The 12966-nt window shown below is 38.9% G+C and overlaps 1 protein-coding gene across 35 annotated transcripts in view; it reads right to left on the bottom strand.

Annotated features, from left to right (window-relative positions):
- Positions 1–12966, bottom strand: part of LOC103034479 (protein tyrosine phosphatase receptor type D) — a 535243-nt gene that overhangs the window by 19689 nt on the left and 502588 nt on the right. For all 35 annotated transcript variants that reach the window (XM_022681944.2, XM_022681952.2, XM_022681947.2 and 32 more), the window contains 4 exons: positions 12761–12936; positions 9186–9305; positions 8905–9059; positions 1969–2254 (listed from right to left, as the gene is read on the bottom strand). In XM_022681944.2, coding sequence (XP_022537665.1) covers positions 1969–2254; positions 8905–9059; positions 9186–9305; positions 12761–12936 — 737 coding nt within the window. The remainder of the gene's footprint in view (positions 1–1968; positions 2255–8904; positions 9060–9185; positions 9306–12760; positions 12937–12966) is intronic.

The raw sequence follows: 12966 nt of genomic DNA, 5'->3' as shown, positions 1-12966 counted from the left end.
TAAAAAACGCTCGCATGAGCATGCTGGTCCTGTATGGGGTGATAGTGCCTTATAAGAAGAGTATTCTATAGTATAAGTTCAAGCCCCTATTTACATAATTCACAATTAGCTAAGCTCACAACATAACCAAGTATAAGTATAAGTTACCAGTAAAAGAGACTGTGGAGTGTTAAATGTTTTATGTAAATTAAGCCCTGTGTTTTCAGAGCATGATATTTAGCAATCAGTAGGCTTCTACAGCAGTCCCACACTGTGGCCTTAGTAAAGGCTCTTAAATAATGACCATCTACTATTTTGAATTAATGCTCTCATTTGGAGACAATGGAATAATTTTATATTTTAAATTTTATACATTTTATTTTGCGGTATACAGTATTAAAGTATTATATTATACTATTATATTAAATGGAATTATCCTTATAAACTCTTTTGGCTCCTGTGTAACTGATATATGTTTTTTTTTTATTCAGATTTCTTAAGAAAACAGAGGAGGCAGAGCTGGAAGTCCAGCACAGTGAACCGGTCTTATCTGAAAATATTATTTCATTAGTAAACATGAAGAGAAGGTCATTTAAATGTTAAGTATTTGATTAGGTAAGATTTAAGATTTAGGTGGATGACTAAGTAAAGTCTATAGCCTCTATCATACATGCTTTGATATACAGTAATTTAACAGACGATAAATAGGGAGGGGTTGTAACTGTTAAGCTATGATAATGACCTGCGATTCTTAATGTTTCTGCAGTGCTGCGCTTTCAGCTTTAGTTTAGTCACAATCCTGATGGCATAACTGTTAAAGGAAATGTTTTAAAAATCAGTGAAATTGGAGATTAGTAATCCAGATATTGCTTTTGGTTCGCATAAAATAAGTTACACTTTAAAATAAGTGGACAGTACTGTGTAGTTGGTCCATAAGTACTGTGAAATTGTGGAACAGTAATACAGATATTGCTTTTGGGGGAGTATAATGCACTGCATATCTTCCACTTAATGACATAAAAGTCATCTCATGATAATTGGACATCTGCCGTGGCTTTGTAAGTACCATCCCATTGCAAGAATGGTTTCAAGCCAGATTACCATGTCAAGTCAAGTTTATTTATATAGTGCTTTTAACAGCGGGTGTTGTCACCGAGCAGCTTTAGAGAGCTTTTTGGTGTGAGCCCCTGGTGAGCGAGCCAGAGGAAGAAACCCTATTCTGGCTGACAGGAGATTGCACAAGAGATAACAAAAAAAAATGAAGAAATAAAAGAAAATATGAAATATCTGATGAATATGCAGTGTGATGTTTGTCCCATGCTACCACTGTAAGTTATTACCTATTATAAACTGTTCTGCACATTCAGACACCACAGGAACGTGTCCACAGACTGTTGTTCAAACAGTGTTGTGTCGATTTAATGACACTTAAATTGACCGAAAAGCAGTAACTGTAACTATAGAACTAGAGAACTGATTTTTTTTTATTATTGATGTACAGTTCTATTCTGAGGTCACGTAGCATGGCATAGCATAACCTTGTTTTTAGCACTGTAAATTGAATGTGTAACGTTTTGGTAATTATTCCAAGTTTTCCATATTCCATATTGTATTGATACACCGCCCTCCAGAGTGTGGTTAGCTAGCTAAAGACACAGCACAGTACACCTGCTGGGATAAGTTTAGCTTTTATCTTAGCATCGATACCCACTTCTTTCTCTGGCTTTGACTTTATCACATGCTTCTTTTGAGCTCAAGTACTGCTACAGAAAAAGCCGAAGCTATACACCTCATATAAGAGCCTGGAGGTGATATATATGCTGCACTCCAATATTAGCTCCAGGTATCAACAAAACCCAAAAACTGCTAAAGAGGACATTGTGTTTAATCGTATCACAGCTTTGAGTGTCAAACACTTTACACCAGTGGGCTGGGTGTATGCAGATTTTGGGTCTGTAAAAAAATGTAAATATTTAGTTGTAAGCCTACCTTAAATTCGAGCTCCATGCCCGTGACGTTCTCTCCCGTCTCGATCTGTGTGAGTTTCTGGATGTAGGCGTAAAGGTTGCGGGCGGGGACCTCCGTGTTGCCACAGGTGACGGCCTCCAACAGGGCGTCATGGATGAAGACGTACTGATCCTCTGTCTGGACCATGTAGTTCCTCTGAGCGCGCATTAGCGTCACATGGCCGTAGATGTCCACCGTTTTTTCGTGCTTGATTCGCTCCAGCATGGCGTCAATCACGATGAAGCAACCAGTCCTGCCCACGCCAGCACTGTACAGGAGGCAAAGACAAGAGACGACATGTTTAGAGTACGTTTACTTTATGACCACAGAACTGCTTTAGGCAAAGGAAGATATCACTTTTAATATGAGGTAGATGGACTCTACCTCATATTAAATAAATAAATCGTACAGCAACTGATTCTGATGGTTCTACAAAGTAGAGGGTAGTCCAGTCTAGCATTAGCTAGCAAAGGAGCATGAAAGCGTCCCGACTGCTTGGTGTGTTAGACAGTAAGTGGGATGATTTGAGCATTTTTGGTCAGGGCTAATTCTTATGCTTATGCTTTGCAGCCTCAGATCCTCAAGAACAGCAGGACACGTATCTGAACTGCTGAAAGGGTCTTTTGCCAGGTGGGCACTTTGGAACAAGTGTGTACAAATCATTAAAAGCCTAAACAGTGCCAGCACACATTATAATCAGTGTGTGATTGCTAACCGGGAAATGAGCAAACTCATCCATCTACTGGTGTAGAACGGAGGAGACAGACGAGCGAGAGAGAGAGAGAGAGAGAGAAAGAGAGAGAGAGAGAAAAAGAGAGAGAGAGAGAGAGAGAGAGAGAGAGGGCAGAGACATAAATACAGTGTGTAATTGCTGTAGCTCCAGTCTCCTTGCAAAATCAATTCACCACCCATAGTACTTTGTAGCTATTCAACTCTACATATTCATATTTATTGAATGGACTCGACAACACAAAATAATCTTTAGCAGTTATTTCCCCAATGTTCTCCCCAATTTAGCCATTTCCAGTTTCCTCCCACTACTTAGAACTCCCCCGTCACACAGCGAGACCAGTGCTGGGAGGGTGAAAGCTAGCATGTGCTTCCAACAACATTGGACAGCTGAACATGCCTGGAGAAGAGCACTGACTGCCAGTTCTATTATGTCAGCTAACAGATGCCCACACTGGCTAGCATCACATTGAGTGATGGGATGAGGGGGAGGACCGTCCTACCCACCCAGACAGATTCATACAGTTTTTTAAACACCCATCTCCAAGATGTTCTCCATCACAGAAAAGAAGCATTTGAAACATTCTTAAACCTTTATAGAGTATTCATTTTTCTATAAATACAAGATAAAGAAACCTAAAAGAACCTCCCTAATACAGGGAACATATTAAATGATGTATTTAAAATAATTGTTACAGTTCCATGGCTTAGTTTAACCAAAAGGACTGTAGAAAAACATGTACATAGCAACATCTTTCAAAAATGTGAATTACCACAGGTCTAATTGTTAAACCTCTTATGGCTGGTTGTAGTATGCTGGTAGTAGCTCTGCCTAATCCTCATGTTTCAATTACAATACGATTTTAGTCTAATTTTTAAAAGGTAGTTTTTCCCTGTGCTAATAAATCAGTTTAATTAGCTATTAGCTGTTCTGCTATATTTTAAGACGGCGGGGTTAGCATTGATGTGATTGACAGCCTTGGCTTTCTGTTGATTACACTGAGTAGCTTAATTGTACTCTAGCTTTTAAGCAACTAGCTGGTTAATCATACTATTGTTGATTATGTGGTGCTTGTTGTGCTGTTGGTCATATTGAAATATTAACCAAAGTTCTTTGAAGTGGGATGTTAGTGTTAAATTGTCCATATGATATAAGTAGTAGTTAATTTGTCTTAAGGGCAGACATAGCTAAAGTCTGCTTCTAAAATTTGATGAATATAGTATTAGTTTTCTAATAACAAGCATGATCAATACTTTTTTTTCCCAAATTGTTTTAAACAAACAAACAATTAAAACATTTTAAGTTTTTTTGAAAGATTAATTCACTTAAATTTCATTTGAAAGGGGTTCAGTGGTGATAGACTTTTGTATATGCCACGTTTTTGTTTGTAATTTGTATCTCTTTATCACAGTAATTGTGTTAACAATTTTTCTGTCACTAATTTTGTCACTTAATTTATTAAATATTTTTTATTGCTTGTGCTTGTGAAGTATAGTTGAGATTATATGTAAATACAATTAATATTACTGGTATTGCTATTTTTTTATTATTAAAGTTACTGCATTGCAGTCCTCCGATTCTAGCACTCTATTCCTCTCCATCTGAGATTGCTTTTCTGACCTCTGCTTCACTTTCTCTCTATTGCTTTCTCACTAACTGCCCGACTCCCATTTAAGGCTTACTCTCCCATCCCTCCTCTCAAACATCTCCTCCACTTCTAGCACCATAAAAGCTCCATCTCTTTCTCTCTCTGTGACTTTGAAGAGCGAGGAGCAGAACTTTTTCAGCAAGTGCAATGCAGCTGACTTCAATTAGCGACAGTTCGATTAGCACTAGTGCTCTTCGCTAACGCGGCATAATGGCGGGAAAAGCGGCAGCAGGGGCCAGGGCTCTTCATTAAAACACTTAAACGCTGCAGCGCTGCAAATTTCCACATTACCACCCCAACTCCGAGTGCAGGGGCTGCGCTAACACCCGGGTTTTCACCAGGAGAGTCGGGCCGAGAGCTTTTAATCAGTAGCGTACTTTTAGTGTGATTAAGCCCTGCAGTTCCAGCCAGGTTTCACCTCCGCTTGACTTAGCACTGGCAGCGAATCAGGACCCTTCATTTTTCCAGTGTCCTTGAACAAGGACCGTTCAAAGACACACATGCGCTATACTGTGCTCTTACACTTTTTCTCAACAATCACCAGAAAAAGGAGCTCAGCTTGGATCTGCAAATTAAAGAAAACTGAGAAGTTGGAAAATATCTACACTCTGAAAAAATAAAGGTGCAAAATGGTTCTTGGCTCTAGAAAAGAAAACACTATGAATTAATTTTGAACTTTCTATATGTGGAGGTTCTGTTAACTTGTCTTTCCACAGCCATTTCTACTATCCAGTCTACCTATACTTATTTAAACCAGTACCCATTCATACCCAAACCAATACCACCCATATGCAAATTAATACCCATCTACTGCAAACCAATACCACTCATACTTAATCCAATAGCCATCCAAGCTCAATCCAATATCTATCCACTCTCAAACTAACTCCCACCCATACCCAAACCAATACTGCCCATACTCAAACCAATATCATTCATAACCATAGCAATTCCCATTCATTTTATACCACCTATAACTATACTGATATTCACGAATACTCAATCCACTAACCACCCAAACAGCACCCATCCTTACCAAAGCCAATACTTTATCCTCTCTCAAACCAACCCCCATCCATAGCCAAACAAACATGCATCCATACTCAAACCAATTCCCATCCATACCCAAACCAATACTCAGCTATACCCAACCAATACCCATCTATACCCAACCAGTGTCCATCCATACTCAACCAATACTCATCCATACCCAACCAATGTCCATCCATACCCAACCAATGCCCATCCATACCCAACCAATATTCATCCATACCCAACAAATACCCATCCATACCCAACCAATACCCATCCATACCCAACCAATACTCATCCATACCCAACCAATACTCATTCATACCCAAACAAACATGCATCCATACTCAAACTAACACCCATCCATACTCAAACCAACTCCCATCCATCCTCACACCAATACATATCCATACTCAAACAGATGCCTATCCATACCCAGCCAGGTTAAACTAATCCAACAGTCTTTAAGATGACAGTGTTTATGTGAACAGGTGAGTCCAAACTTTTGACTGGAACTGTCTGTCTGCCTCAGTGTGAAACTCTGTATGGGTGGTCTATGGAGATTTAAATGCAGAACAGCATGGTGGGCTTCTTCCCTTTAACTCCACAGATAATTTAATCCCAAGGATTTGATTGCATTCAATGACAAAAGCATCTCTCCCCAACTCATCCCCAAAGTATTAGGTATTAGATATTAGATCACAGAACACAGTTCTTTCACTGCTCCAGAGATCAATACTGGGGGGCTTCATACTCCTCTAGTCATGCCTGGCATTAGGTATGAAACCAACATATTCAAGTTAATCTGCTATAGATAAACTATTCTACTGGCAGTACTTCCCAACAGGGACTAAATAAATTCATTAGAACACAAACATTTGGACACTTAGTGTATCTCTCTCTCTCTCTCTCTCTCTCTCTCTCTCTCTCTCTCTCTCTCTAGTGAAAAACTGCTGAACCCTGTAATATCCCATCATGCCACTGGATTGTCTCTCCTATTTGTTGCCATAACGCCTGGATACCCCTGTCTCTGAGAAGCCGTTGCCACGACAACCTGCAGGTTAGGGGCGACGGTGGTAAATGCTCTTTTCTCTTTACAGCACAATAGGGAGAGAGAGAGTGAGATAGGGATTGAGAAAAAAGTGTATTATATTTCCAAATGTTGGTGGCAAGTGCTATTAATGAATGCCTTCAGCTACATTAAGCTGCACCTATTGCTGACACAGATGTGCAAATGCAGACACACAGCTTGTCTAGTCATTGTACAGAAGGAGTAGTGCCACTAAAACAGAACTCATCATAAACATAGACCTATTAGCACGGGTAAACATCCCCAGTATTAAACTGTGAAGCAGTGGAACTGTGTTCTCTGGAATGATGGTACTCATCATCCAATACTTTTGGTATGAGTTTGGGATGAGGTGGAGTGGTGATCATCCAACACCATGACCTCAGTAAAGTAAAGTTAGTGAATACAATCAAATCCTTACAGCAATACTTCAAATCTAGTAAAAAGCTTTCTTAGGAGAGTAGAAACAGTTACTCCAACAGATATCTGTATAGTCTATACCGTGTACTAATGCTCTTTCATTTCACAGCTGTTTCTATTACTGAATTTTAGCCTCTATATTGACATGCCAAATGGGTGTATGGAGCTACTTTGAGCTAATGATTGTTTATGGTGTAAAAATAGTGTTTTTTACACCATGCTAGAGATAGAATGCCCCCAGCTCTAGCACTGTAAGCATGTGAGGAGCATCGACTAAAAGCGATGTATTTCAGAATGCTGGGGGTGAAAGAAGGTGGACTATTCAACAAAAGTTCCCAAAGTTTCCACAAGTCGGGGTAAATCACAGTTCTCCTTAAAATTAATATTTCCATAAACTACACAGGTACAGTTTCTGAGCTTCTTGCACACCACCCACGACACACACACACACGCACACACACACTCTAGTTCTGTCCAGTTAATTACAGCCGGAGCTGCGGGGGTGGACTGTGGTTAATTACTGCGAAGCCCAACAATCTCTTCTTCTCTTCATCCTTTTGTTTAGACTTGCAAATGCACTCTGATAAACAGCCTCGTAATCTGCTGGCCCCAAAGGACCACCACACACACACACACACACACACACACACACACCACAGCACATCACCTCGACAACTATTTCCTCCACTCTCTTTTTGGGCAATTCTTTCTAGTGGAAGGCCCAAAAAAAAAGGACTGATAAACAAATAAATAAATATCTGCTGTTATTTCAGTCAGCTGAAGGAAACAAGACACGCCTTTAAAATAAAGCTTAACAGGCTTTATCTGATGCAGGCTGGAGGAATTAAAAGTCTAACCAATGACATTAATTCCTACATTCAGAGAAAGAGAGAAAAAGAGAGAGAGAGAGAGAGGGTCTGCTGGGAGCACTAATTAACTTCTGTGAGCACTGCCTTTAATTCTGCATTAATCCACTCGTCTTTCTGTCAGTTTTCTGACGCAAGGTTATGCCAGCCATTCTTCTTTCTCCTTCTCTCTTTCTTTCAATCTCTCTTCCTCCGTCTCTCCTCCCCTCATTGGATTTCTTCTTCCTCTCTGCCTATCTGTCTTGTCACTTGCCGTTTTGTTCTCTCTCTTTAATCCTCTCTTTATGTCTCATCCAGTCACTCATTACCTCTTTTTCACACCATTTTATCTCGTTTCTTTCTCTCTAATATCTCGCTCCTTTCTTTTCTCATTAACTGTTTTCTTTCCTCTTTTTTATTATTTTTGTCTCTCATCCACTCAAACATTACTTCTTTTTCTTCTTGTTTTTTGTCTTGTTTACTTTTCTTTCCTTTTCTCTCTATATCTCACTCCCCTGTTTTATCTCATGATATTTCTAACTCATAAATTTTCTCTCTCTTTATGTATTTTCTCATTTCTCACTTACTCTCTCTCCTTCATCTATCATTAACTTATTCTCACTATCTCACTTTCACACTAATATTTACTCCTTCCCTCCTCTCTCTCTCTTACATTTTCTTTTTCCTCTCACTCACCTTCTTTACTCACTCCTTTCATACTCTCACTCACTTTTTCTTTTCTACCTCCTGATTCATTAATGAATTAATTCATTCATTCACTCACTTGTTCATTTATTCATACATACATTGTGTCTCATATAATAAAACTTCATATTTTTGTACTCCTTTTGCTCACTTTTTCTTTTTCTCTTTCGTCTCCTCTCTCTATCTCTCTTTTCTTGCTTTTCCCCCTCATCTGTCTTTTCGTGTAAGAGAGAAATGGAAGAGTGACAGATCACCTCGAGAAGGAAGGAGTGAAGATACAGAAGAACAGGAGATTGGGAAAGATAGATGGAGAGAGGGATGAAGAGTAGCAATAGAAGCAGTGAAGTGGATAATCCTGCTTCTCCTGGTTCACAAAGTGGCCACTGACTGGGAGTACAGGTTACTAGCTGTATGTATGTCCACCTTTGTACAGCAGTACAGATATACAGATACATATTGGTGGTCTGACCTGCAGTGGACCACCATGGGTCCGGCGTCTGGTGGATTGCAGGCTTTGACCCGTCGTAGAAAGGCCAGAAATGGTGTGGGGTGCTCAGGGACCCCGTGATCAGGCCAGGCAGTGAACTGGAACTGCCTCACCTCTCTTTTTTCACTGGAGCCATTCTGCACGAGACACAAAACACACAAACACACACTTTAAAATAACATTATTACTGCGCTGTGAGATTTATTACTTTATTTTATAGATGTAGCTAAAATGAGCCAGTTTCAATAATGCTATTCACTCACTTTATAAAGTGCAAACGTCCTGACACAGTATGTAGCCAGCTCCACTGTGTCCAATAGCGTCACCTGAATCAGCCCGTATGTTTCTGTTCCTCTGGTGGGCCAGTACTGATCACACTTTACCTGAAGAAAAAAAAAAAAGACATCAGAGACAAGATAAAACAATGGTGCATAATAAAAAAAAAATCATCTATCATATAAAATGCTTCCATACAGAGACATTTAGTTATCAGTTATCTATTGATTTGTATAAAAAGATTTAGTAAAAACTATTAGTGTAAACCTGTTGTGATTAATTTTAATTCTTTCAGGTTTTGTTCATGTTTGTTTAGATTAATAGATATTAAGTAACGTCAGCATGTTCTTACAGGTATTCCAATCATTACAGTTTAAAATAAATATGTATATAATATAATATATTGAATACAATAGACACAAGCTCTGTGCAGGGGTCTTCATGCCTTGATTTCAGGCAGGCATGAAGGTATAAATCTACACTACTAGAGATTAAATGCATAAAAAAAAGCATAAAGCATACTTATAATACATATAATATTAGTAAGGGAAAACTATGTGAAAACATGTGCATGTAATAATTAGGGTTTTTAAAACTACCTTTATTGCTATAAGTAAGAGCAGGGCGCTATTATTAACATGGGTAAAATGCTAAGCATTTCTCCATGTTCTCATGCCATAACTATTGGTGAATTGTGACCATATTCAGACAGATTTTTCTCTGGATGACGGACCCTGAGGACTGTTTTTGTTCCATAAAAATGTCTTTTTAAAATGCCTTTTACTGGCTAATCGCTACAGTGGCAAATTTCAGCTCTGCCGCTTTTGGACGTAACTATAAAAGGGAACGAGATGTCTGTCATGAAAGGGAAAGTGGAACAAAAGGACACGGGGCGAACGGCCGTCCATCCCTTCCTCTTTCTGCTGACTCCTATTTTCTCAGCAGCGGGTGGTGGAGGTGGCGGTGGGGGTTAAACTAGCCGAGGAATTCCAGCTCCGGCTACAGCGCTATTTATTAGCCTGACACACGCTATAATTACAACCTTAACTGCGCTTTTTTCCAATCACATTACGGCCCAGGCTTTATTATGATTATACACTTTTTGTTGCCCAGCGAGGGCCTAATAAAACATTGTTCCATTACAGTACTGCTGTCGTCTCGCCAGGAGGAGAGTGTGAGAGAGGCTAGCGGCGGACGCTAGCTTCTTCATGGGCTAGCGAGCACATGCTTTGTGTTAACTAAAACAATAAAAAGAACAAAATTAAAAGAAATAACAGCCCGCAGCGTTCACATTCCTGTCTGGGAGCACGGGTTATGAACGTGAAGCGACAGGCGTTTAATTCTGTGGAAAAGAAAATGATGTGCGTTAACAGCAGGGGCACATTTATTAGCGTTAGCAGAGTCTTCATCTTCATAAAACAAGCTGCTTGTGAAAGTTTGTGAAAAAAAAAAAAAAAAAACAAGGTCAACACATAACTGAAATGAAATGAAGTGCTAGATTTAATTTCTAGACTCTTCTTAGACTGAAAGCACTTAATACCAATGAGATTGATTCTGCAATGGATTATGGCACTGCTTACTTCATTAAAAAGTAGCTGCTTATTTGAGATGATGAAAAATGGAGAGATTCAAAAAAAGCTACATATTTTAGTCCACATTTACAGCTATGTAAACAGTATATTATGAAGTGTCTGGAACCACATAAGCAAGTCTATTAGATATTGTTATACTCCACACAGATTGAGGCTAGTGTGTTATGATTTAGGCATAGAGTTAAGCATGGGCTAATTAGCTAAACATGAGCTTTTACACATGAGTAAATACAATAGATTGTAGATAAAATGCTAAAACAAAAGAAGCAAATTTCAACAGCAGATATCTATTGACTGATCAACTATAATTGTGATATGGAAGAAATTTATATTCCTTTAATTATTCCTTTACAATTTGCATAGATTTTTTTCTTTAACATGGATTAAATACACTGACAGAGCACTTTATTAGGAGCATTATATTGGGTTGATTTTAAAACATAATTTCTTTGTGACACAAATTCCATAGGATATCTTGACTGCATCACACAACTGCTGTAGGTCTATCAGAAACACTTTCATTATGCAAATATCTCATTTTCCCACATCACACATATCTTCTACTGGATTCAGTGACTAGGCAGATATTCTTCAAACATTAAAACAGTTTAAGATGACTTTTGCTTTGTGACATTTGTTTATCATCATGCTGGATGAAGCCATTGTTAGAATTTGGGATAGGCATTGTGGTCATAGAGGGATGTGCATAGTCAGCAACAATACTTAGCTAATTCTGACTGGAGTTAAAGGGCCCAAATTATGTCAAGAATAGATTTCGTAAACATCACATCACCTCCACCAGCCTGGACTGGTGATAGAATTAAGCATCGAAAACGTTCAGTTTTGTGTTCTTGGCTGATGGAACTGAAACCTGACATGATCTTATAGCCCATCTACTTTAAAGTTGTCTATTCTGAGATGCGTTTCTGTTTCAATAACTGTACAGACTGGTTATAAGAGCTACTGTAGACAGATCTAACACAGATGATCGTTGATCTGAACATTACCTTAAGATGCACTGATGTTTCAGTTGAGTCTTGGAAGAGTACATAATTGCAAAAATGAGTGGTCCTAATAAAGAGTTTTGTCAGTGTTGCACTAATAAAATTGTCTTTCTTCACTTTAAAGAACATTTTGGGATATGTGTACAGTTGCAGTATGTTGTATTAGGGTGGGACTGGTCTACGCACCTAAATGATTAGGTGTAGTTTTGGTAAAAGTGGGTTTGAATAGAAATCTGTGCCTGAGAGCTGATAGTAGCAGTGTACGCGCTGCATTTCCTGCTAATACTAAGCTAAGCAACTCAAGCTACTGGCTCATGCTGAAACACAACAGCACTGTTAAAGTTATATTATTTTATTTTTTTCATTAGCAAAGCCAAAAAAAAAAAAGCAGCTGGTGGAAACACGATGCAGTGTGTCTTGCCTTGGAGAAGAAATATGAAGGCATCTGAAGACAAAAAAAGCAACAGGACACAAACAAAGAAGAGGACAAAATAAAAAAAGGATGGACCATACTATCTTCAGAGACTTACACTGATGATACAGAAACCTTAGAATTAGCTGCCCATCCAAAGTTTATGCTTAAGTGTTTACCTCTAAAAGTTAATTATCACAGTTTTTAAACTTTTTTTTAAATCTAGGAATAAAGTGACTGTCTGCAGTCCTTTCTGTTGATTACATGGAGTAGCTGAGTTTTGGTCAAGATTTCAGGCAACTAGCTAGTTAATCATACTATTATTGATCATACAGTGTTATGTAATTGTGCTGTTGATCGCATTAACAGACACTATGATAGAATGGCCGATGTGATCTTATTGGTTGTTAGGCTGGAAGCTGTGTGAAAGCTGGACTAGTATTAGTGTAGTTTATTGTTTGGAAAGGATGAATCTGTCGTAAAGGGAATATCACCGCTGTCTTCTACCTCTACCACTGTGTAAGTGTGTTTTGTGTGTGTTCATTTCTGCTTACCCTGGAGCGTTCCTCCAGTTTGGTCATCATGACGATGTTGGCACTCCGCTGTTCCCACACCATCCTCCAGAAATCCCCAAAAGTCTCAGGAAGTGAGCCCTGTGTCGCTATGTATGCATTTTGCTTGCGGTAGCCGTCAATGTAGTTAGCGTTGATGTAGTCGCTGCCAGGAATGCCTGTAGAGGAAAGCAAGAAATCCCATCAAA

This window comes from Astyanax mexicanus, chromosome 25 (genome assembly GCF_023375975.1).
Source record: "Astyanax mexicanus isolate ESR-SI-001 chromosome 25, AstMex3_surface, whole genome shotgun sequence".
Taxonomy (NCBI): domain Eukaryota; kingdom Metazoa; phylum Chordata; class Actinopteri; order Characiformes; family Acestrorhamphidae; genus Astyanax; species Astyanax mexicanus.
Note: the sequence above shows the minus strand (reverse complement) of the source record. Positions and strands in the feature narration are given on the sequence as shown.